This window comes from Cyphellophora attinorum (genome assembly GCF_001299255.1).
Source record: "Cyphellophora attinorum strain CBS 131958 chromosome Unknown Contig6, whole genome shotgun sequence".
NCBI lineage: Eukaryota > Fungi > Ascomycota > Eurotiomycetes > Chaetothyriales > Cyphellophoraceae > Cyphellophora > Cyphellophora attinorum.
Window position 1 is genome coordinate 312152 of NW_017253234.1, and position 23924 is coordinate 336075.

The window sequence follows — 23924 nt, forward strand, 5'->3', positions numbered from 1 at the left end:
TTCGTTCTCATCAGCTACTTGCATGTTCAGGTCACCATGAATTGACCGTTAACATCAGGCTTCGGACCTCCGTAAGGAATCAGCTGCTCCGGCTCCATGCTGAACTTGTGGTCTATCAGAGATTCGCCACACTCATTCTGCAGATCATAGACAATCTTAGCCGAATTGCTCTTATTGCCGACCAACCTGCAAGACTTGACAACCCATACTGCTTCCGGTCGATTACCCATGTAGTGATCGATACTGAACTGCTTCCCTTCCATGACAGCCTTGCGCTTGAGCCAATCCTCCACCAATTCAACCCTAGTGTTCGGCGGGAACGTGACATCGACTAAGTGCTCCTCTGCGGCGATAGTGACCGAGTCTCCTCTGATCTCTGCGATCTGATACATCCACTTGCCGGTCGAGGTGAGGTATTCGTTGCGACGTACGATGTAAGTTCGCCATTGACGCCAAGCGGCGGGTGAGTGTTGACCGATCTCATCTTTGGTGCGGTACCCGGCGTGATTGTAGAGGACTTCGTCGCCGATGTCGAAGAACGGAGGGTGGGGCGTGAGGGCGACCATGTCTTCTTTGGCAGGCTTGCTGAACTGCGGCATGGCGATCTGTGGGAAGAAGTCTGTAGTCGGGATCGAACGCTCGGGCGAAGACTCCGGCGCATGGACTGGTGGTGAGAAGTGGTGTAGATTGGTAACTCGACCGCGAGATCGGTCGCGTCCACGAGATCGACCACGAACTTGTCTGGGCATGGCGCTTTATATTGTTGATCAATGAGTGATCGAATGAATGTGACTCAGTTAGACCAAGTGAATGGCTGACAGCACTATTCATATCCATCTAATGTTTGCTTTCAGGAGTTCATCAGTGAATCAACGCTTGTGCCAAGCCCTCCATGAACAATGGAGACGCTAGTGTTGCTACGCAGGTTTCCGCTACAGCAGATCATCACCTGAAGGCGGGGGAGTCAAAATGCCGGTAGCCTCAGGTTTGCTTCTGAAGTTGAGTGGGGCCGGGTTGCCCTTGTTGATGAAGCCAGGCTCAGGGGATGCCCACGCGAAATCTGCCAGGTACCCATCATCTCACGAATGCTCTTCGCAAGGACTCGGATCTGCTGTCGTCGCTTCAGACTCCATTCGTGGTCCGTCAGGGCGTCTGATGGTGTCATGCTGCCTGCATCAAGATCATTGCCATCTGCGAGGCCATCAAGAACGCTATGCCAGACACGCATCGTCTCGTCCAGCTCTTCAATCTTGCTGACGCCCATGACATTGACCCCAACTTTTGTAGGACGGTCAGGACTACTGTCAAAGCCTCCATCACCGTTGCCGCGTGGGTTGGCATAGCTGCCAGCTTTTGCACCTTCTCGCAGCCAGTTCTCCAGCGCAAAGCGGACTGCCACGACTTCGAGCTTCTCGCCCTGGGCCTCGGTCCACTTAGCGGCGTTGGCACATGCTTTGCGTAGATCGTCTGGAGCTGGATGCCAATTGCCCATAGCCCCAATCGGAGGCCCTTGACGCGTAGTGCCCCATGCCTAACGGACTGGCATTAGTGACAACATCGACACCGGCGTTGACGAGCCTTTGAAGTCCATGCGACAGCAGTCGGGTATTCTGGATTGTGAAGTTGGCGTAGGATTGGACGATATCGAGTGGCTCGCCGGTCTCGCGCAGTATCATTTCGGCCAAGTCGCAGAGCACATCAACAGGATAGCCGCAAATGCCAACATAGCGTAACGAGCCTTCTTCGTCTCTAATTCGCCTCAACTCTTGGATAGCGCCAAGAACCTCGGCTGGCGAAACGAATTCGACATCGTGGCAATAAACCACGTCCAGGTAGTCGGTATGCAGCCTTGTGCAACTGCGCGCAACGCTGTGCCTGATCCACTCTGGCGAATAGTCAAAGACATCACCACCTATCCTTCCGACCTTGGTCAGGATGTGATACTGGTCGCGCGGAAAGTGCTGTCGGACGAAAGATGTGTCGAGTGCATCGCCGAGGATGCTTTCAGCTGGCCCATAGTATGGTGAAGTATCGAAGCCACGAACGCCATGCTGCAGCGCCTTTTGAACCAGAGGCACTGGTCCTAAAGCGTATGGATCGACATTGAATTGATACGTGAAGGTAGCGGTGCCGAAAAGTAAAGGTGGCAAGCTCTCCGATAATTTTGTCCTGGGCGCCATGCTGTATGTTGTGCAGAATGAAAAGAGATGACCTCCAATACAGAATATGCTATGCTCTTAGCAAAAGAAAGATCGCAAAAGACATACGTGTGAATCTATACAGGCAGACAGAGGACGACGTGAATAATCTTCGCCTCAACGAACACAAGCCACCAGAAATGGCGACAGCGGGAAGGTTCGGCACCAGTGAACAGCCGTAGAACAACCACGAGCTCCACTGTACCTGCATTGGCATTGGAAGAACGAGATCATAGCGTCGAACTATGAATGGCGTCAAGATCCAAGAAAGTCTAGACAAATGATGATATCAGGAGCATATCGGGGATTTCATCGTATGGACTCGGCCGGTAGTGTAGGGTAGCTTCGAGGCACACAGCTGGGCAGCCTTGATCAACAGTCGTATTTCACGGATGTAAGCATCATGATTTCAAGCACAGGCCGTCAGGAACAGTCCGAAGAGCGCCCTTGCGAGTAGGATTTGGAGGTGATTCAAGAATGTGAGAAACAGAAGCACAATCTACTATACGGGAATCCAAGAAACGAGGTGAGACGGAACGAAAAAAAGCTGTTGAGTGGAAATCGGGTTCTATTTGATTTTGAGAGACCGAGCACATTCACGTGATTTGCGGACATAGCGATATGCTAGCTCCGGGAAGTGCTATTGACTCCTCGTCTTCTTCCTCCTCTCATCTCAACTCACCCATCTGATGACTGAACATCGTGTCGAGTGCGGCTTTTGTTCTGCTCCCCGTCTGTTCGCCAAAACCTGGACGCTTCCCGCTCAGGTATCATATCCCGAGCCAAAGCTGGCTATGAAGTCGAAATCGAAGCCGGCAGTCGCTAGCATGCTCAGAATGCAGTCGCTCCTGTGTATTGTACAGATCTTTTCCAAAACGCCGCGCTATGCTGCAAACAAAACCGAAGAGGAGAAGAGGACATGTCGTGTTCGATAGGTCGATGTCACCGTCCTTTTGCCGCATTTAGCTTCAATCTCTGTACATCTTGGGCTTCCAACCTTCTTTGATCTCCTTCTCAAACTCAGCTTTCCGTGCTGCATCTCGAACCTCTGCTTCTATCCTTTCTCGAGCGCGTAATATCTTGCTCTGGAGGTAGAAGCTACCACCCTTCTTCGGCTCGTTCAGGTCGTATAATTTCTTGAAGCGATCCATAACAGCGGTCATGTCTGTCTTTCCGCCCATCGGCGGCTTCACATTAAGAATCTTGCACGCCTCGTCTAGTGTGAGGCCTGACGCTGAATATGATGTCGTAGTCCCATTCGCTGCTGCGGTCTTCGCATATTGCGATGATGCTTGCGCCTGCTTGTATGCTTCGGCGAAAGCTCTGCCGAACACGCGTCCGCCGGTCAAGACGATCTGTGTGATGAGTCGGTGCGCCATTGCGACTTGACCAAGGAGCACCGACAATGTGAAACTGGAAGGTGGTTGATAATGTTCGAAAAGCGCATCGAAGACGACCTCGCCGTTCTAGAAATCTTTCGTAGCGTCTCTCCAACGGGAAAGTTAGCCGACACAGCCGAGCCGAGCGATGACGATGTAAACCTGAGACCACATTTCACATGCCACGCTGTGCACTCCATTCGGAGGCCTTCCGTTGTCAGAGGATATTGGTAATGATATAGTGCTGCCTCGTGGACGAATATGTCTGTGTTATAGATGTTGGTGATAGCACCGTCGCCGAGACTCTTTGCGCCCGGCAGCACCAGATCGTAGTCGCTGATGACGCTACCGTATACCCTGCATGTCTGTCTTTGGTAAGTCCACCACATTCATGATGCCACTGATCGACTAACTCGAGCAGACACAGATTGGATCACGGCAACATCAATGTCCAAGTCAGGCACATACGTGTCCAACGATGGCCCAACATCGCCCCAGCTCTCCCACGACACGAATCCTCCACTGTCGCAGCCTTCGCACCAGCACCAGCCTCTGGCTATGCTGCGGCAGGCAAACAGCGATCTACAGTTATAGTACACAAGAAGTCACCGTTACTGGTCGCGACACCACCACAGATCACAAGAGCGCTAGCACATTCACATCCGTTCCTGCTCCCGCTCAACAGGCTCGCCGGATTGATATCATGGACTTCAGATGACCCGTGGGAGTCGTACCTCTTGGTCGCGGCGTTCTGGGCTACTACCCTCTACGCAGCTACGTGATACAATATGCCGGACCCCTCATTCTTGTGGTCTTCCTCATACTGGGAATGTATTCGAGACGATATTCGCCGCTGTCTTCCACTTCGACCACTGGCGAGAAGCATTCCAAGTCTGTGGAATCATCATCATCATCATCCCACAACAAATCACTGGACGAGATCGTCGACACGCTTGCACAGCTCACTTCTCGATGTAACATTCTCCTCGACCCATTCCTGGCTATGACCGACTTCCTCTCGACACAACGCACGCCAACCTCAGCCACAACACGACCGGCTCTGACGACACTCTTCATTCGCATCCTCTTGGTCTCGCCTGCGTGGATTGCCCTCACCTTACCTCCACTGTACATTCTCACACCCCGCCGTGTCATTCTCTTCACAGGCACGACTATCCTGACCTGGCACTCACGCCCAGCCCGCGTCACACGAGTCCTGCTTTGGCGGTCACTCTTCCTGCGTCGCCTCGCCGCACTCATCACCGGCCTGTCCTTCCCAGATCAGGCGCTTTCACCACCAACAAATCTGCCACTTCTTCACAGCAGTATTCGGCATCCGCCGCTGCGAGCACCCGACGAGCCGCCTCTTCTGGCGTGCGTTTCACGTTCATCCTGTACGAAAATCAGCGACGCTGGATAGGGCTGGGCTGGACCACGTCGCTGTTCTCCTACGAGCGCGGTCCATGGACAGATGAGCACCTCAACCACGCTCCCAGCAGGGACGAATTCGAATTGCCAGAAGTGGACGGTGGTGTTAGCAAGTGGCGCTGGGTAGAGGGTTCCGACTGGCGCATAGAGCGGGGCGATGCAAAGCAGCATGCCCGTAATTCCAGCACTGGCAGCCGAACAGGTCCTGCAGGATCCAGTTCGTCTTCCGGCTCACACGATGGCAGTGATGGAGGTGGCTGGATATACTATGACAACAAGTGGGAAGATGGCCGACTCGAAGACGGATGGGGTCGATACACGCGCCGAAGGAAGTGGTACCGAGACGCGGAATTGGTCGAGGCAACACCCTCGCCCACACCCAATAACGATGGAGCGCGAAGCGAAGACGATAGCGAAGCGTCTAGGATTCGTCGAGCGAAAGAATATGCCAGCAAGATTGGAAAGTCGCCCGCCACTACTACACCGCTGAAGACTGCGCTCTCACCTACCTCGCCAACCACTCCCGTTACGAGCACAGTCACGCCTGGCAGCGCTACAGCCACAGCAACCGAAACACCCACCACACCGTCAACTGCGAAGCGACGATCTGGATGGTTCAGCAGCACGAAGGAGAAGTCCTCGACTCCTACCACAAATGCTGGCGGTGAGCAAGAGACCATTCGCAACCGAGCCAAATCAGACGCACGCTCAACAGCCAGCTCGAGCATAACGAAGAACACGATGCTGAGTGGTGGCAGCAACAGAAGTAGGGATGGGCCAGAAGACGATCACGTAGACCGCTGGCGTGAGCAGCAGAGGGGGTTTAGTGTGGCAGGCGATGATTTGAGTATGGGCTTGAGCTGATGCTGCTAGTCCAGGAGGAGCTTGCGGAAAGCTGATTGATAGTTGGCAATGCCATGATGAGAACATTTCTCCCATTCAAGGGTTCGCTAAGCACAGTGTCTCTTGATGCGTTCGTCATATTGGTTTTCTGCTCACCCAAATGAGCTTCGATCAAACGCTTTGGGAACATGGAGAGTGTCCGTCTGCTACAACTCGAGAAGGATTGATGCTTCAACGACAGGTGCGGTGTAGAGAGGACAACTTGGTCAAACGCCTGCCCGGTCGTGCTTACAATCGCCTTTTGTGCTGCTCTGTATGTGATCTGTATTCTTGCAGGAGTGGCTTAGTGTCGAATACTGATGCCTCCTTTCCTCTTCGAGATGGACGCCTGCCTGCGAGGCGTTGATTCATGATAAGGCAGGATAGAGCAGGCTCGACTACACCGACTGCATGGCATGTAGTTGACGCTTGCAACAAGAGTGAGCCGAGGCATAGCCGTTTGCTTCGTATGTACAGGACCGAGAGGTGAGGAGCCAGAAGCCCTTGTGAGCCCGACGAGCCCCGTGGGCACTCGCAAGTTGCAAGGAGCTTCAGTAGTGGTTTTCCAGAAGCCTAAGTGCGACATAGGCTATTCCATGCATGACCACCGCTAGAAGCACACCCGAAGGCTAGAACCTCTCCACCACCGGCGGACCGTTAAGACGTCCGCTCTTGCGGGCGGCTCTTTCGAGCTTTGCTCCCCACGTTTTGCGAAAAGCGTCAATAGTGTGCTCGTCCAAAATGCACGAGCGGCGTCCAATCCTTCCAGTCTGTGATACGACGATACGATGAAGGGGCGACAAGGATCACATTCCAAATACTCGACTCAACTATTCATTCGCTACTCGCGGACTGCCAAACCTACTCCCTATTCAACGCTAATAAGGCAACCCAAGGCTATATCGCAACGTGGCTTGCTCGGAAGCCACATTAGTGACATTATTGTTCTGAGATATGACATATCCAGATTGCTAACTTCCTAACGTCTTTTCCCACAACGGTAGGCTATCGCGAAGGCCGGTGAGCTCCCAACCGCCACATCATATTCCGTAAGTTCGTGCCCGGTCTGCGAGACCACCCACGTGCATGACGGCGCGTTCCAGCTATTGGGGACACGTTACACTTGCCTTAGCGTTTTGCTCTGGGCGTCTGTGCCCTCCACTGGTGAGCTAGAGCTTTTCGAGAGAACGCTTCCAGCGCCGGATCACTAACCCGACGGGCCTCCGGGAAGATGCACGGTGGTGTTGGCAAGGCAGGGTATAGAACAAAGCCAGACTCGATGGGGAGATGTTTGCTCGTATGGAGGTGTCCTTATGTCCAGGACTCCAACACGTTGTACACAGTCGGGACAGTATGACATCTTGGGTCGTGGTGATTGAGAAGTGAAGTTGTCTGCCTCTGGGAAGCATACGTCAAGCTGCGAGATCTCGGAGGATTACCATACCCTGACGGTGATCATTGATAGTGAGCTATGAGTGGGGACGATGCCGTCAAGAGGTTACATGCCGGAGTAATTCTGGTCCGGAAGGGCCTGGCTGTGGAGGCACTGGAGGGACTCAAGGGGAGTAGTGGAGGTGTCGTCGGGATTTGCAAGCGGGAACTGCTGGTCGGTGAAAGTGAGGTAGTGAGGCACATCGAGGGAATAGAGTGGTGATTCGGGTCTCACGATGAGGAGTAAAGGAAGGCATCGTACGTCCTCGATTGAAAGTAGACAAAGATGGTGGCATTCAGAAATGGTCATTAGATATGTAGTAACACAAACGTGAAAGGTATCTATGTTGTTCGTGGCTGCCTCGTCGCCTCATGCTTACTGCGCTCTAGAGTTGACTCTGACATCAGTCACTGCTGCCGTTAAATGTCGATCGGGCCTGTCGGGAGGCGTTTTATGCTGTCGTAGAATCTGAGGGTCGTTTCTGCCGCTCCAAGCAGAAATGGCATGGATTGACAGCGGCGTGGTCGTGCTGTTTGTCAAGCCGACCGAAGTCCTCCGGCTCTGGAAGCACTCGAGTTTACGACCAGATGCCGCTCATCCGGCTCGGGTCCTTGACCTCGACGTTCAGTAGATCGTGATCCTCCTCTTGCGTGACCTCCGGCATAGCAACGTTCGCCGCACCATCCATAAGATGACCAGTTCCTGTGAATTGGCTCGTGGCCGAAGCTGGACTCTGTACGGCTGTGCTCGGGCTTCCATAGCTCATCCCTCCCCCACCAACCATATGTCTATGCATATCGCTCTCAGGCGGACTGATGCCGTCCACACTTGCGAAGCTGCCCGCACGTTCGTTACTCGTAGATCTGCTGGGCGCCTGCGATCTGATGTCCAGCTTTGCGAAAATGGCCCTGATGTCACGCACATCCTCGACTTCTTTGCCGCCAATGGTAGAGTCTTCTCCTCGAACACGTTCGCTGACCAGCTTCCTGATCTCCGTCAAAATTGGTAGCTTTCCCTCATCGTTCGGTAGCCACCAGTTCTCCACGCTGTTCTCCGGTCCGACTGATTCATCCGTCAGATTCCACACCCTTGCCATCTGTGCTCTGTAGTGTGGCGGGAAGACATATCCTTGCTGCTCGACCTTGGCGAGCTTTCGGCGCATCCACATTGTGTGCTTCTCGTCCTTCTTCAAGAACACCGCCGCCAAAGCAATGGAAGCATGTGCGCCGACGATGGAGCCCGGGAGCGCATGAGGCCATCGCGCAACGGACTCATAGATACGGCACTGTTCCAGCGAGTAGTGCTCCAGCTCAGGCGGAGGAGGTTTGCGGAGGACCAGTGACGACTGGTAGCGCCGCATCATGTCGATTGTATACCAGTCGATCCACATGAAGTTCAGAGACCACAAAGCGTCTTTATACAAGCCACCCGGGATGTATGGGTTAACAATGTCGTCTTCGGTCATGGGTTTTTCGACTTCCATGGGAAACTCCTGTACAGTATAATATTCGTCGTTGAGCGATTCGATTCTTTTTCGAAATTCCAGCATGCGCTGCTCGATCGCGCCGTTCTCTCGTTGAAAGTCCTCGGGCGAGATCTCGTTCTTCGGGACTTTGGCGTAGAGTTTCGCCATGTCATAGCCAATCAATCGATTGGAGGCGACAATCATGTTGAGTTGGCCGTCGATATCAATGTCATTCTCTGGGTCAGTATCCATCTGTCCTTCGTAGAACTTCGCGGATTCTTCGTACCAGGGCCGGTCGAGAGAGGCACTCTTGCCGCCCATCAGCGAAGCTATAACATCCATGCGTGCAAACCAGGTGAAGATCATGCGGCCCCTCAAAGTCTGTGTTATTGAGACTGGGGTATAGATACTGGTAAGCATTGACACGGCGGCTCGTTGGTGGCCAGACAGGTTGACCCAGTCGCCTAGGCATTCTTCAAAAGTCGCCAGCTGAAGGACTGTCAGGAGCATTGAGGGTGTGTACGATTCTCCACTCTCGAGCGATTTGCGCAGCATGGACATGGCTTTGGAGTGGTATGCGAGGAACTTCGAGAGCTTCGCGTTACGTTGTCGCACTTCATAGTGGTAGGCGGCGAAGCTACGACTGCGTACAGCAGAGGTTCGTAGTTGAGGGCTTCATCGATCAGGTCTGTGTGAACCCAATTGTTGAGATCGATCTTGAAGAAGTAATGATAGTGGGTTAGATACTCGCGCTGAAATTGAAGGTAGCGCTGCATGGTCAAGTTCAGCTTGCTGATTCTGAGTTGTCGGTCATTAAGCTCCTGGGCAAGATTCGTAGTTGTGACAGACGACGTCGGAGTTTCATTACGGGAGTTGGAGCTCGTGCTGGACGCTGATTGTGGACTCGATTTGTCCTTGAAGGTCGATAGCGTTGGTGAAGGCTCGGTGCCTTGCCTGTAGCGACTCTTCTTTGTCAAGGATTGTGTACTCGCTGTACGTACACGACTCAGGGTGGGACGGCGGGACGAGTTTGTTGGAGCACTCTGTGTCTCGTCGAACTCATCTTCGTCTTTGATGGTTTCTAAGTGGTTGCTGGGCGCGTCCCTGCTCTCCTGCTTCTCGTGCTTCACAGAAGTCGATGTTGGGCTTTTTGCGTCCTGTTTGTTCCTTTTCGACGACGAAGCTGGAGGAAACTCGCAAGTCCTTCCGCCTTTACGACAACCTGCTTGAGTCAGTATGTGATTTTAGCAATGGTTCTGAAGACATACGATCACAGACAGGCCTTGCCTCATCGCACTAAAACATGTCAGCCACAAGCCAAGTATGCCAGATGTCCTGCACTCACCTTCACTCGACGTGATCTACACGTATAGCATCCGCTGCGAGTTCGCTTGTGTTTGATAGCGGCGGCCTCCATTGCATTTGGTTGCATGCCTGTTCCGTCACTGAACATAGCGGCATCATGTTCATATAAGGGCTCTGGGGGAGGTCTGTACCAGAACGCCACTCCATCATGGTGGCTGCTCGGTCCATTGAGCCTGTGATACTGATTGTTGTATTGGTTGTCATACACCGGATACTGAGGTATTGGCTCATTCGGCCCGCCATTGGAAGGATTGTAGTAGCCACTCATGGTGTCGAAGGTCTTCGTCGCACCAGTTGCAGAGTGCCTGGTTCACGATACCTGAGACAAGTGAGTTCAGCGGCACCGGGGACATCAAATTATGTCCCAACTTCCGATGATTTGTGTGATATTGTCTCCCTCGCACCATGGGCTGAATTGGCCCCCAATAGAGGTTTGAACAAGTTGTTACGCCGATTTCCTTTGTGTGATACTGTGCTGTTCGGAAACAGAAGTGCCAATCTCACGTCCGTGCTGCAATTGGTCGCGCGATCCAGATCCTGCTCATAGATTGACAGTTTGATGAAGATACACAAGCTGAAAGGGCTTTCTTCGCAAGGCTGCGTTCCCCCAGTTCTTATCGGGAACAGATCGATTGACGAACTGAGACCGTTTTGGCAAGCTTGTTGACGTCCTGGCCAGTGGCTGTACTGATTCGGTTCAAGCAATTCTTGAGGATGGTCGGGAATTAAACTTAATATTGTGGTAACGGGCCATATGATGCCTCATCGTCTGACTAGCAGTATCGCGCAAAGCGAAAGCGGTGAAGTCGAGTCCCACACCGGACTATTGGAACAAACAGATGCTGATGAGCGGTGATACTGCAGTCGAAAAGTGAACGAGTCGCAGATATTGAATGCAGGTCTGGCCAGAGAGTACAAACCCGTATGCGAGTCGTTGGCGGTCTTGGATGATTGGGCCTGGGAGAACTGCTCGGGGGAGTCGGAACCAAGCCTGGAGAACCCACACGCACTAAAAGGGATCGGAATGCCTGCTGCAACAGGAAATGCGGCAAGCAAATCGACCAGTTTCTGGCTGGTAGTCACTGCAGTATGCAGTCACTGTGTAGCGGGCTGACGATCGTTTTGTTCAGTGATTGAGAGGGGCGAAAAAAGCTGCCGTCTTGAGGGGCTCTTAACTTGGTGATGTGTGGTTGAAAATGTGGATATCCTGGCGCTATTCCTGCTGGGGCCCCGGTCTGAGCATGGGTCTTAACGGTCGACTCGGGTGTCGTCAGATGGTGACAAGCGCAGGAAATGGCTGTTCGAGCCTACTCGTCGATGATCTATTGCTGCACTAGCGTCACCACACGGTGGCCTGGTTGATGTTGCCTCAAGTACAGTAGTACAAACTGCTGGGAATATCGAGCGCCTCTCTCGGTCAGGAGCAGAGCAGTATTCTAAACCCCGAGGTAGCTGCAATCTCGTCTTGGATCAATGGCAGCGGTGGATACAGTGGGTAATATCGAAATGATTGTCCGGATGGTTCCTTTGGGAAGCTGGAGATGAGTTACAGCAAGAGCAATAGATTGAAGATGAGACTTAAGTCAGACGGGCGCCTAGCTGATGGAAGCAAAGAAGATTGGCTGAGAAGTTGCTAGGGTGTCCGAGATTCGTACAGGTGTCCAAGATATCCGAGAATCACCTCAAAAAACAATGACGCTGTACAGAATAGATGGTGGTCTCAAACAAGCTATGCTGTCGCTGTACTGTTTAATAGCTCAAGAATGCTGTTTGAAACAGACTTGAGACTTGGTGACAGCAGAAGACTGTGCTGCTGATCGCGGGAACAATGTGAAACTTGGCCGTAATGTCTTCCAGAACTTTTCGGACTGTTATCTGGTCAGAGTCAAGCCGGCGTTCCTATCTGATCAATGATGGAACTCCACGATGATGGCTCGAAGAGGTCAGCGAAATCCAAGGGAAGATAGAGGGACCATTAGGCGTCTGATGCAGAGCCCCAGATCCAGGTCGGCAGTTGCTCGCACAAGCAGGGATGACCTCAGTTTTGGGCAGATGTCGTTATTAGCTTTTGATGGCCCTGTGCTGGCCCGTGCCTTGGAACACATGGTGACGATGCTTAAACCTTCCCCGTAAAACCACCCCTGGGGCTAATGAATGACCAGGTTTTGACGGCGGGATGTCGATCGAGATTGCCCAACAGTGCTGGCCCTTGATCGTTGATCCGCCGGAACACGCCGTCGTCAATCTGAATGACCCGAAGACTGGATACTCGCACAACTTGTCAAAATCCCGGTGTCCATTTTCGCAAGAAGAGTCATCTAAGATTCGAGTGTCTCGTAGGCGGGCATCCGTCAGAGTCAAACTTCCAGAACCACATGGATCTAACATCCCACGTTGTCATTTCTTGGAACGGCCTTCGTAATTTGCAGTTCCCCGGTCCTGATGCTGTAAGCTGGCCTTAGCCTTTCTCCGGTTGCAGATGGGCCCAGTGCTCAACAGGTAAAGTCCCTAATCTATTGGCTTTACGCGGGAAGCTCTTAGCTTCGAGAAATATACCTCGGGACAGGCGCCGTAAAGTTGAAGCCTGGGAATGCATGTGCTTGCAGAGATCTACCTGCCAAACTCTCTTTGCATATCAGGCTATCTAAGCAGTGGTGCAGGCTTGAAGTTTGTTCGTAGCAACACTGCATAAGTACTTATGTCAGAAGATGGACATTGGACGCCGTTGGATGGGTGTCTTCGAGTAGCATTGCATCCGCAATTCGTTCTTGCCCGTCGCGCTCGGTCGAAGTTGCGAGAATCCTGGGGCTTACCCTCGCAGCCTCGCACGGCATGAAAACGCGGATGCTGATACTGAGCACGATCAGGCCTGGTCATGTCTGTTGGTTGTAGACACGGCCGTCCGGTCGCATCGAAAGTCGAGACCTCTCACCAGCGCACCGGGCATGATCGCTGTTGTGCTTTATTGACTGGCTGAGGTGCATGCTTCAGCTACCCAAGGCGGGCATTTTACCATATTTGAGGTGCTGATCTGCAGCCAGGTTGAGCTACATCCCACCAGTGCTCCGATGGAGTTCGAGCGAAGGCTCTTTGACGCTGCCGATCATCGTTCTCAATTGCACTTCCATGCTCGGGCTGCAGGTACGTGCAAGCCACAACAAGGACGCTAAAATTGGGGAATAGCCGTCTTTCGGGATTCGGCGTGACATTGCGTATGACTGACTGTACAACTCTGGTTCGTTTTCGAAGTCGATGCATGCTTGCTATCGAAAGCTGAGATGATCGGTGAGACGCTGCGAAGTTGTCGCTCATACACTCCTGTTCGAGCATGAAAGAGGTAGATCAAGCACGGCATGTTCCCAGGCTATGGTAGTCACACCTTCCGACCGTCGGCATAACCTTGGTAAATACTGTGTGGGCAGTTGGGTAGCTGCAAGATGATCAGGTGGCGAGGTCTAATGAAGATGTTGCAACTTCCGGTTGGTCAGCCGCCAGAGGTGTCTCTGCCAAAAGCACGTCTTCCGGACTGGTCTCAACGTACCCATCATCTAGGACTGATCTGCGTTGTCATTGATCAGGCCGGCGCAAATCGATAGTGAGCGGCACGCACGGCAGCCAGCGCAAATGAAGCTCCTTCTCCTCGAATCCGGGGTTCTTGCCTGCGCTGTCCCGTCGGCGTCTGGATCAGTAGATCAGATGCTGAGGTAACGGCGTGCGGACGAGGGTTCCAGTACTTTGGACTTGTCTGTAGCCCATCAAAATCACCAGCGCAATTTTCCCTCAAGACCTACCTCAATGCTCGCCTCATCAGGTAGCAGCTGGTACTAGCTTGACATGGCAATGGAGTACGCTCTTGTGCTGTCGCTGAAGAGATGAAGGAGAAGAAATTTGGAGGCAAGGCGACTACTTATACCCCTTTGACAACGTCAAGACCGAGGCGAAGACGAAGCAATCACTCTGCCGACTCGGACCACAGGTATTCACTGGTACCCGCATGATTCAGGACTGGGCTGCTGCCGAGTGTATTCACTTGCAACGTGCGTCAATGCCAGGAGGCACCTTACAATTTTGCTTCTCCGCAAGTTACTGATCCACGTAACAAATGAGATAAGACTGACGTCAACGTGAGAGCGAGAATCTTTCTTCATACTGCTAGAAATCGAAGGACATGCCTTGCTCAAGCAGAGACATCCGTCCGGGCCTCACCGATGCCCAACTCGGACACCATACTGATTCTAGCCACGCTGCGCAGCAGCATATGCTGAAGTGAACCGAGAAAAGCACTCTGGGTCCAGTCATTGCTGTTGAATCCGGCGCCCGTAATGTTGCAAGCCCCCTCGCTATGCTTTCATGAACGCCAACGCTAGTAACCGGATTGCTCAAAAAGCACTGATTCCTGCTCCATCCGAATTCACATCCATCTCATCGGGGCTGCCAGTATTATTGGTAGGTCTCTCCTCCACTCCTTGACCTCGACACATCGGACAATTATTCCGCCCAGTTGTGAGCCACTGCCATTGACGTTAGTGCACGCAGAGTACGAGATCCGGAAGAAGACTTACCTCGTCGATACATTCGCGATGGTAGACATGCTGGCACTTGTTCAGCTGTCGGACCTCGGTGTTCGCCTCGTAGTCGCAAAGGCAGATCAGACATCGTTCACCCTGTCGCAGCTCGATTGGAGCATGCTGACCGTCCGTCAGCGGCTCTGCCAGAAGACCACCATCTCTTGACGTCACTCTGTAAAGACCACCAGACGACGTCACGTCTTCCTGTGTCGCCACCGGCGGCTTAACGGGCCCAAGCAGTGTTGTCAGCATCTGCATATCCTCATACGATGGGTTGTCGGTAAAAAGGCTAGGCATTGTGAATGCTGGATGATCTGGAGAAACATTCGTTCCGACCACGTAGATCAGCCAACTCCTACCAGTCCCGGTGGGCACGTGATCAGGCTCAACGACACCATTCCGACGGATCGCGCCCGCTCCAAGTTCAGGGCGACGCGCGAACTCTGAGTCACTTCGGACTCGCTGTCTTGCAGCAGAGTACTCTGGCTGCAAGTTAGCAAGGCTGGCATTTTGTGGCCGGTCCTCGTCTAGATCTGGTAGGGCTGCTGCATGAGCAGCTGAAGCCGATGATGGTCGTCGGATCGGTGTCGCTTGTCCAGATCGGATATCTGCTGGAGTTGAAGGAGGTGGGTGTGGGCCAGGAGGACTTTCAGAGATGGGAGTGATGCTGGAGTAGGCCTCGCTGGGTTGACCCACGCTAGAGACTCTCGGACGATGATGTCGTTGACTCTCGTATTGAGCTGGAAAGTCGAAGTTGGTCATCGAATGTCGCCGAGGCCGTACTCTTGCGCGACTGGTCCGTCGCAGTACGGCACCGGGACTGGGGTTGCCAAGCCCTCCATCTGAAGTCAAGCTAGGCAGGTTGAGAACATTGTCCAGACTTGGGCCGAACGCGGCTCCGGCAAAGGCATCATGCGTCGGTGGCATCGATCGGACGCCGACGAGTACAAGAGTCACCGATCGATCGGGGTTTGTCGTCAGAGTCTGATTCTCGTTTGTCACGGCCTCGGGATTGGTGGCCACGCCAGGGCCCAATGGTTGTCCGTTCTCATCGTTCGGAAATTGAAACACGCGCATGAAATTGACGGGTGGAAGCTCTCCCTCGGGTGTGTTCACATCCAGGTGCTCACCTGCCTGCGCACTTGCAGCCTCTTGAAGAGTATGAACGAAGTCTTCGATGCTGCCGCCGAAAGTGTCCCCAACCACGGGCCGTGTTGTAGGTGTGCCGCCAACAGAATGAGTCGACAGCTGAGTGGCGATAGCTTGTGCGGCTAGTTGCAGGACTTGCGACAGTGGCGGATTCTCTTGTCGACGATACAGCCTCGACCTCGATCGGAAAGTCGAGGGTAATCTGCGTATGGCACTGATGCCAGCGGAAGAAGCACTCCGAGGAAACGTTGTGCGGGTTTCTGATTCGACCGCATCCAGCTCATGTGCTTGAGAACCCATATCCATCTGAGTGAAGCCGTTAGCTGTGATTGGAAGTAGGCGGTCGTTGTCGTCAGGAAACGTGACTCGTGGGGAGGCTCCGGCGAAAGCCGGACTCGTGCGTCGGCTCGTCGAAGACTGGAAGAGACTGATGAGAGGATTGGACAGTGAAGCGCGGACTCGTTGTAGTCTCCGTCTCGTTCTGCTCGTCACGGGCGTATCGAATGTCTGCAGCTCGCTGTTCAGACGATCTTCTAAGTCCTGTGCGGCATCCAGATCATTGTGTAGCTGCTGATGTCCAGCGTTGCCCGGAAAAGCGCCACGTATTATGTGTCTTCTGTTTTCCGAACGGGAATCCGATCGTTGTTCTGCTCTTCTTCGGATAGAGTCAAGTATGGAGAATCGTTGCGTGTCGTAACTTTGCGATGCTGGTGGACTGCGCCATCCAGGATCAAGGTTGCCATTCCGGAGCGCGTGACCTTCTGCCGGTGTCTCTTCGCCGCTGCTCAACAGTACTCGAGCAACAGTGTCAGGCAAGAATCTTGACCCCAGCCTCGAAACCGAAGACGCACTTCTGAGCAGAGGGTTCGGTACGATACCGGCACCTCCATCCTCGATCGACCCAGACATTCTTCCTTCAGAAGGCACGAGTGGTCGGTCTTCTTGTTCTGTCTCGACGTCTTGGTTGAGAGCTTGCAAACTCGGATTCGATTGATTCGCGGGTGGGTGGTGGGATGTGCGTCTCAGAGATCCGTAGAGGCTAAATCGCTGTCTTCTGCCTCGTGGAGTGCTGGTATGTGTGGTCTCAGGCGTGGAAGCATATGAAAGGCGATTGAGACGGCGCTGAGTGGTGTTGTTTTCCACAAGTGCGTCGCTCTCGGCTCCAGGACCGGAGGTGGAAGTAGACTGGGTATTACCCATCGTCTAAGGGAGTCTGGTAAGAGTGCAATACTGGTTAGGCTACCGGATCAGCATGTTGACAGCGTGACAAGCATGCGCCCTTCACAGGCTGCCGCTGTGCCGTCTGAAGGAAATCTGCTGGAGCAACTGGCGCGAGTCGTCACTTGCAGTGGTGAAATGGCGATATGAGCGCTGAAAGAGCCGACAGAGCCGACCAGGCACGAGGAGCTTTGTTATCGAAGGTTTAGTCGATTACAGGTAGATCTGGTAGAGTGTGAGGGCCCAAGACGGCGAGGGGCAGCCGGACGATCACGGAGGTAAGAAGATGCAATGACTAGTAGTAGATGGCGAACGCTCAATAGACAATGGTAGTAGTGATCGTGTCCTCCATCCACGTTGATGGATGTTGAAATGTCGTTCATGTGATGAGGTGCGGCGGTGTTGGGCTGAACGGGCGACTCGGAGTGCAAGGCAAGGCGTCAAGGCTGCGGACTTCGGATGTGGTTGGCCCCCCAGTGGTTCATTGGTGCCAACGAGCTGAGAGCGCGCGTGATGTTGCCGCTGAACCCATGCAATCATTAATTTTGAAACGAGTCTAATGCACACCTTTCATCCTCCCGTCATGGCTGCTTTTGACAGCCACACAGGCCTATGAGTTCTCGAGCATCGATATCTCAGCCTTCAAGAGCGCGGCACACCCCGCCGTCACTCGACGGGCTCTCGCTCACAGAGAACACTGTTAGATTCTATGTTACATAGCCACGGCAACGCGTTGTCTCCGCTGTTGCGAGGAACGCGATCCTGAGCCAGCCTGCATGCTCTCTCACAAACATGTCTAGCCTATACGCGCTACCGCTCCCGGTCTCGCGTCAAGGGATCAGTATTAACCACGCGAAATCGGATGTGAGGAAGCGAAAGAGATCACCATCAGCCACATCAAAGCCTCTTTCTGAAGATACTGATGATGAAGACGAGCACGATTCTGATACTTATAGTATCAGCCAGGAAGCTCGCGCTGTGATCGACCCAGATGACCGCGACCAGCGCCGTGTCGCGCAATACACGCTCGAAAAGGATCTGCCGCCTGGACCTTTCCCGCATAGAGCACGCCAGAGTAAATCCAAACGTCGGCAGCAGAGTCGAGATTCCACTGATGGCAACACTGCAGCCCAGAGTCTGCGAGTCCAACATATTGCTGCCATGACCGCCGTACTCCATCGATCTGTGCAGCGAAAGGACTGGGTTCGGGCTAAACGCGCATTTGGACTTCTCTTGAGGACTGAGATTTCTGGTCAGTTCATCGACATTCGAGCGGCAGACATCTGGGGCATAGGGGCAGAAATTCTCTTCCGGCAACGTCCTGATCCGGGAAAATCATACAGTCTCAGTGGATTTGATGCTGCGAAGAGCTACTATGAGAATCTTATCATCCAGTACCCGTATCATCGCAACTTTCCCAACAGCGTCAATTCCATCGACTTCTATCTGGCCATGTTCAGTCTGTGGATTTATGTCACCCAAGCAGAACGTGCTGTCGATCACAATGAGGACGGAACTCCGCATGACAGCCTCGCACAAGAGCTGCAAGAGGCCGCACAAATCTTATCGACACTCGAAAGAATCACTGCCCAAAGTCCATACTCCGAGCACGAGGGCCTCAAAACGCTGATGGCCGACATCAAGCAATGGAAAACCAATCTCGAGCGTGACCACAAGCTGTACTCTCCAGTAGCCGACTATTCGCCGGATGCCAATCTTGCGGCAGCAGCAGATCATCTCAGCTTGCATCCTGACTTTTCAGACACTCTGGGATAGCTGCCGTAAGTCCATGTTTCTGGCTCGTTTCAACCTCGGAGAAATCGATCAAGATGTGGAAGTTCCAGATATCTTCAGATGCCAAGAAAGAGAGACTCATTTGGCCACGTTGCGCCTTGATTGGCTAGAGAACCACGACCACCTGCTGCACGACACACTGGCATTCCCGGGTGGGAACAAACCATTTCCACTTTGCTCACCCACGTACGGACCGTCTTTTCAGGGCACCAGTAGGTTGAGAGCATGTGCCTCGAACATGAACTCTCCTCGACCCTTTTCGCGCCGCCAAAATTTCCTAGCGCACAACCCCACGATTATTCACGACTGCAGCCCATTCCCGTGAGCTCATGCGCCCATTGCCTCTTCTCATTTGTTGCTTCGACAATTTCTGAACAAACGTGCTGATATGCAATGCGAGCGAATTCGGGCAGGAACGGCAGCTGGCTATACACCAGCGCTCTTGCCAGCCTAGGTAGGCCAAATAAGACATGACATACCCGCAGCTTCTCTTGTGCTTTCTGCTTGGGCCCGACTTCCAGCGCAACCATGGACATGCACTTTGGGAACGCTGCAGTCACGCGACTGGGATACTTGCGCCCGAGCTCTTGGTGGTGTCCCTCGCTGTCTTCGCAGGACTTGCGTTATGGATCGCAGTCGCAAGCAAAAGCGGCCACTTCTCAAAATCGGCGTTATCGCCATACCTACAGTTCGCGTACAACAACTTCATCAAACCTCACAATGCAAAAGCCGGTGATGGGCAGCAGTCTGCGCTGGAGAGCTTTTATGCAAGACAGGTAGGTGCATGTGGTCTCAGCAGTGACCAGCAACTCAGACACACTGCAGGCCGGTATCTATGACACCACTCGAAAACGGCTCCTGTGTGGGCGCGAAGATCTGCTTGCTATGGTAGCCGCACAACTGCACTCTCGGTCCACGAAGCAGCCATCCGAGATTGTCCGCAAGCCGATATGGTACGATATTGGTGGTGGCACAGGTTATAACATAGAGGCCATGGACAAGATCGTTGGCATTGAGAACACGTTTCAGCAGGTATTTCTGGTCGACTATTCGCCGTCTCTATGCGCAGTTGCGCAGGAGAGGGTTGCCAGATGCGGCTGGAAGAACGTGACGATCATCTGCGATGATGCTCGACGAGTACAGTGCCCACCTGGATCTGCGGACCTAGTAACAATGAGCTACAGCTTGTCCATGATTCCTGATTTCTACAGCGTGGTCGATCTATTGACCGGCTTTCTCTCACCAGATGGCATCATTGGAATAGTGGATTTCTATGTTCAGAGCCTTGTCGACGTTTCGTCAAGGACGTACATTGGAGGCACTTTCAATCGGCATGTCAACTGGTTCGGACGTATGTTTTGGAGAACCTGGTTCGAAGCAGATCGGGTGAACCTCGATGCTGGCAGAAGAGATTACGTCGAATACCGCTTCGGCACCATTCTTTCTTGCAGCGAACGGAACTATATGCTGGGAGGGATTCCATACTACAAATTTGTCGGTTGCAGACGCGATGCAGACACCTCAGCACGCTTGGTGGAGCTCGAGGACGCCGTACTGACGGAGTCACCATACCTGTCGGCCAATGAATATCGGAAGCAACAAAATCTGCAAGAAAATGTACAGGTCATTCACTCGAAATCGTACGAGTCGGCGATCGTCAATCTTAGCTCGAACTTGCCTCTGCCGTCGGCATTCTACCAGCAGCATGCGTGGCGCATCAGCTATAACGAGCTACTTGAGAAGCACCAGCAGTTCCGAAATGAGTATATCTATGCTTTCAATTGGGAAGACCCGGCCGTTGATCGACAGCTTCTCAACATCAAGTCGTCGGATGTTATCCTAACAATCACCTCTGCCGGTGACAACATCCTTGACTATCTGCTCGAGAGCCCCAGGAGGATTCATGCAGTAGATCTCAACCCGAACCAAAATCACTTATTGGAGCTCAAAGTCGCGGCGTTCTCGTGCCTCCCGTACAACGATATTTGGCTACTCTTCGGCGAAGGTCGACATCCGGATTTCAGATCGCTTCTTCTCTCGAAGCTCTCGCCGCACCTTTCGTCCCCAGCATTCCAATACTGGCTCGAAAACGCGTATGTGTACTCATCTAAGCATGGGTTGTATGAATCTGGAGGCAGTCGTCACGCGATTCAGTTAATCCGTCGACTATTCCGACTCTTCAACATGTCCTCCAAAGTGCAGACGATCTGTTCAGTGGAAACACTCAACGAGCAGCGAGAGCTGTGGCCGCAGATCCGCGATGTACTCCTATCCTGGCCGCTTCACAAGCTCGTCGTCAGCTCCGAATGGTGGGCATGGCGAGCCGCTGGTGTGCCCAAGGAACAGAGAGATCTCATCTTGGACGATTTCAGCGAGAAGACTGGTCGTCCGAAGAGTAAGAAAGATTGTGGCGAAGCTATTTGGCAATACATGGTTGACACCCTCGATCCGGTGATTGAGAAGACACAACTGAGCAGAGAGAACTACTTCTACTACGTCTGCCTGCAAGGGAGGTATTCGAAGAAGTACGTTCTCCGTCGCATGACTCAAGTTGCGCTACTGATACCCACATAGATGTCGACCACGATATTTGGACCAGAAGTGTTATTCGAAGTTGTCCAGACGCGGCACGTTTGACGGCCTCAGAATCCACACTGACGAGCTGATGGAGGTGATCTCCCGAATCACTCCTTCGACCCTGACCATTGCTATTGTAAGTCTTGCAAACGTTTGCCAGCACGCCCACTGACTGTAGACTGCAGTTGATGGATTCGATGGACTGGTTCGATCCGTCAGACGCCTCCGGTGCTGCCAAGGCTCAGGTCCTCGCGCTCAATAAAGTGCTCAAGACCGGCGGGCGAGTCTTCTTCCGCTCTGCTGCGCGAAGACCGTGGTATACTGACTTGTTCGCTGCCAATGGATTCGACCCCAAACGTGTGGGACTACGAGAGAATGGGAAATGCATCGATCGGTAAGTTCTTCAGGTTCTCAGCTGGTGGTGATGGCTGACAATGAGTCTCCTACAGCGTCAATATGTATGCATCCACCTGGATCTGCACGAAAGTCTCGGGCGCTGCTCCAGGTAGCCCTGACACCATCATTGCTAGTGGACCGGCAGCCAGCCTGGACGAGATAGAGATTTGAGCGAGTTGAGTGAATTGCGCTGCCGCCAGACCCGTGGTGCTCGTTGTGCACTGGTTCTGGGGCTGGCACCCGCAGGAGTGAGCTGAGCACTAGATATGAGCTGTCACGACGCTTTGTGTCTTTATCCGAGCATGACATGGCCGACGACGATTCCATGTACAGAGTTTAAGTGGTGATCTCTTCGACCTCCCTCATGTCGTGAACATAGATGCACGTTCAGAAGTGGCGATCGGGGTGACCATCTCATGATTTCGTAGGACAGATCGATCGGAGCCATCGAAATGAAGACTGCGGACTATTGAAGTCAGTCATGCGACATCGCGGATGGTCCTTGACATTTTTGTGTTGGAAGCGCGTCAACCGTGAGAGCGCCGATGTCCCCATCGGGCATATCTTGCGCCGGTTGACAAAAGATTCGATTAGGTACGGTCGACCGCGACTTCCACAAATGCCATGACGCGAGAAGAGAAGGAGTAAACATCGTCTCTATTCCTTCGATTCCTCTCCTTTGCTTTGCAGTGCCACGATCTCACAAATCACACAGATTAACCGCGATCTTCTAGTCACGTAAGATTGGAGAACAAGACTCGAGTTTCTTCGATGGCTACCAAGGTAGCTCGAAGCTTCGTCTGTCACCACTGAGCCAATGGAACTCACTCTACTATCTCCAGGTGTGCTGCGGTCATGTTGGCCATGATGCTTTACGTGATATCTTCGTTGATGTGATTAATGTTCCTGATCAGGCATCCAGAGCAGACGAGAGTGCTTTTATGACGCTTTCTGGAATCGGCAAGGCATTGAAAGTCGCACCAGGCAACATGGCGCTTGGGTCTGCCTCCATGACACCGGTCCAGGACAAGTCACCTCTGCCATTCGGGTCAACCAGGAGAAGGTTGTGCGTTACCGGACCCTACTTTCCTTGACGACCTGGGACACAAAGCTCCACCAGATCGCAGTGATTGCGAGAAGAAAAGGAGGGATGCTCCTCCCTCGGTCGGTCACAGAAGGTGCTCACAGCCAATGTTCTGAAGATGCGATTCTCCCTGGAGGCAGATGGACACATTCGGATGGAAATCCGAGGATAGACGTCGAAGTGTCAAAGAGCTAACGGGGACACCGCCTTGCTTCAGTTCAGGGCGCCGGAAAGCAGCCGGACGCTGTTGACTCTGAGCCTTCAGCGAAAACAGTAATCAGCAGACAAAAGAAAGCTCTGCAGCATTCCTGAATGGGGACCTTGAACAGGACCTAACGTCCCACACACGACAATTTCTGTTCTGCGAGAACGACTCAGCCGGAGACAGGGACTAAAGGCACCCGCCCTCCGATACGACAGCCATTCAACGGCGGACGCCGACCACCAGATGACGTGCATGGAGCACTAGACGGCAGATTTGACGGTGGCGGGCCGGACATTTAGCTGGCGCAATTTGATAGCGCCCCTCAGCGGCGGTACGGCACGACACGTTCCTCCTTCAGAAGTGTCGCTTTCACGAGTCTCTGTCTGTGTTCACATTTCAATGCGCCCATCGCAGGCGCTTTCACACTCACGAGTGTCGGACCTCGCACCAGTCGCTCTCTAGCCCTCTCTAGCTTTCGATATCAAAGCGGTCGGCGAGCAACAGAGCCTCGGACTGATGATCTAGTCCACAGACTGAGCACTGTGTGACGCCGAGCAGAGCGACGTGGGATTCTAGATGCACGGCGAATGCTCAGATCGACACATGCGACGCATAAAGCAGCCAATCCGACGGCCGCGTGGCCTTTGTCTAGATCGTGAAGAATGTGCAAAGAAGCGTACGAGGTGAGTTATACCGGTCAAAGTGAACGGACATATCCCTGGAGCCCTGCAAGGGAAGCACGCTTGGCCCAGCTGAGGTTTAACCGCATTTATAAAACTTGCTC

At 53.1% G+C, this 23924-nt stretch overlaps 8 protein-coding genes across 8 annotated transcripts; 3 read left to right on the plus strand and 5 right to left on the minus strand.

Annotated features, from left to right (window-relative positions):
- Positions 1 to 26: 26 nt before the first annotated feature.
- On the minus strand, positions 27 to 749 carry AB675_1837 (uncharacterized protein; the record flags this gene model as incomplete). Its single annotated transcript, XM_018141758.1, has 1 exon — positions 27 to 749. The coding sequence occupies one exon, from the start codon at positions 747 to 749 to the stop codon at positions 27 to 29; it is 723 nt and encodes a 240-aa protein (XP_018003028.1).
- Positions 750 to 932: 183 nt separating this feature from the next.
- On the minus strand, positions 933 to 2180 carry AB675_1838 (D-arabinose 1-dehydrogenase; the record flags this gene model as incomplete). The annotated part of the gene is made up of 3 exons (XM_018141759.1): positions 933 to 1060; positions 1084 to 1531; positions 1563 to 2180. 3 exons carry the CDS (start codon positions 2178 to 2180, stop codon positions 933 to 935), a joined length of 1194 nt encoding a protein of 397 aa, XP_018002781.1.
- Positions 2181 to 3166: 986 nt separating this feature from the next.
- AB675_1839 (Mitochondrial import inner membrane translocase subunit tim16) lies at positions 3167 to 3577 on the minus strand (the record flags this gene model as incomplete). Its single annotated transcript, XM_018141760.1, has 1 exon — positions 3167 to 3577. The coding sequence occupies one exon, from the start codon at positions 3575 to 3577 to the stop codon at positions 3167 to 3169; it is 411 nt and encodes a 136-aa protein (XP_018002880.1).
- A 361-nt stretch (positions 3578 to 3938) lies between these two features.
- Positions 3939 to 5869, plus strand: AB675_1840 (Peroxisomal membrane protein PEX30; the record flags this gene model as incomplete). Its single annotated transcript, XM_018141762.1, has 4 exons — positions 3939 to 3951; positions 3999 to 4170; positions 4352 to 4971; positions 4998 to 5869. 4 exons carry the CDS (start codon positions 3939 to 3941, stop codon positions 5867 to 5869), a joined length of 1677 nt encoding a protein of 558 aa, XP_018002984.1.
- Positions 5870 to 7896: 2027 nt separating this feature from the next.
- AB675_1841 (uncharacterized protein) lies at positions 7897 to 10417 on the minus strand (the record flags this gene model as incomplete). The annotated part of the gene is made up of 4 exons (XM_018141763.1): positions 7897 to 9273; positions 9390 to 10006; positions 10053 to 10080; positions 10130 to 10417. The coding sequence occupies 4 exons, from the start codon at positions 10415 to 10417 to the stop codon at positions 7897 to 7899; spliced, it is 2310 nt and encodes a 769-aa protein (XP_018002775.1).
- A 4111-nt stretch (positions 10418 to 14528) lies between these two features.
- Positions 14529 to 17066, minus strand: AB675_1842 (putative RING finger protein; the record flags this gene model as incomplete). The annotated part of the gene is made up of 2 exons (XM_018141764.1): positions 14529 to 14660; positions 14712 to 17066. 2 exons carry the CDS (start codon positions 17064 to 17066, stop codon positions 14529 to 14531), a joined length of 2487 nt encoding a protein of 828 aa, XP_018002852.1.
- Positions 17067 to 17876: 810 nt separating this feature from the next.
- AB675_1843 (uncharacterized protein) lies at positions 17877 to 18860 on the plus strand (the record flags this gene model as incomplete). Its single annotated transcript, XM_018141765.1, has 1 exon — positions 17877 to 18860. The coding sequence occupies one exon, from the start codon at positions 17877 to 17879 to the stop codon at positions 18858 to 18860; it is 984 nt and encodes a 327-aa protein (XP_018002642.1).
- A 488-nt stretch (positions 18861 to 19348) lies between these two features.
- On the plus strand, positions 19349 to 22022 carry AB675_1844 (uncharacterized protein; the record flags this gene model as incomplete). Its single annotated transcript, XM_018141766.1, has 5 exons — positions 19349 to 19654; positions 19704 to 21403; positions 21453 to 21591; positions 21641 to 21849; positions 21905 to 22022. 5 exons carry the CDS (start codon positions 19349 to 19351, stop codon positions 22020 to 22022), a joined length of 2472 nt encoding a protein of 823 aa, XP_018002721.1.
- Positions 22023 to 23924: the final 1902 nt, after the last annotated feature.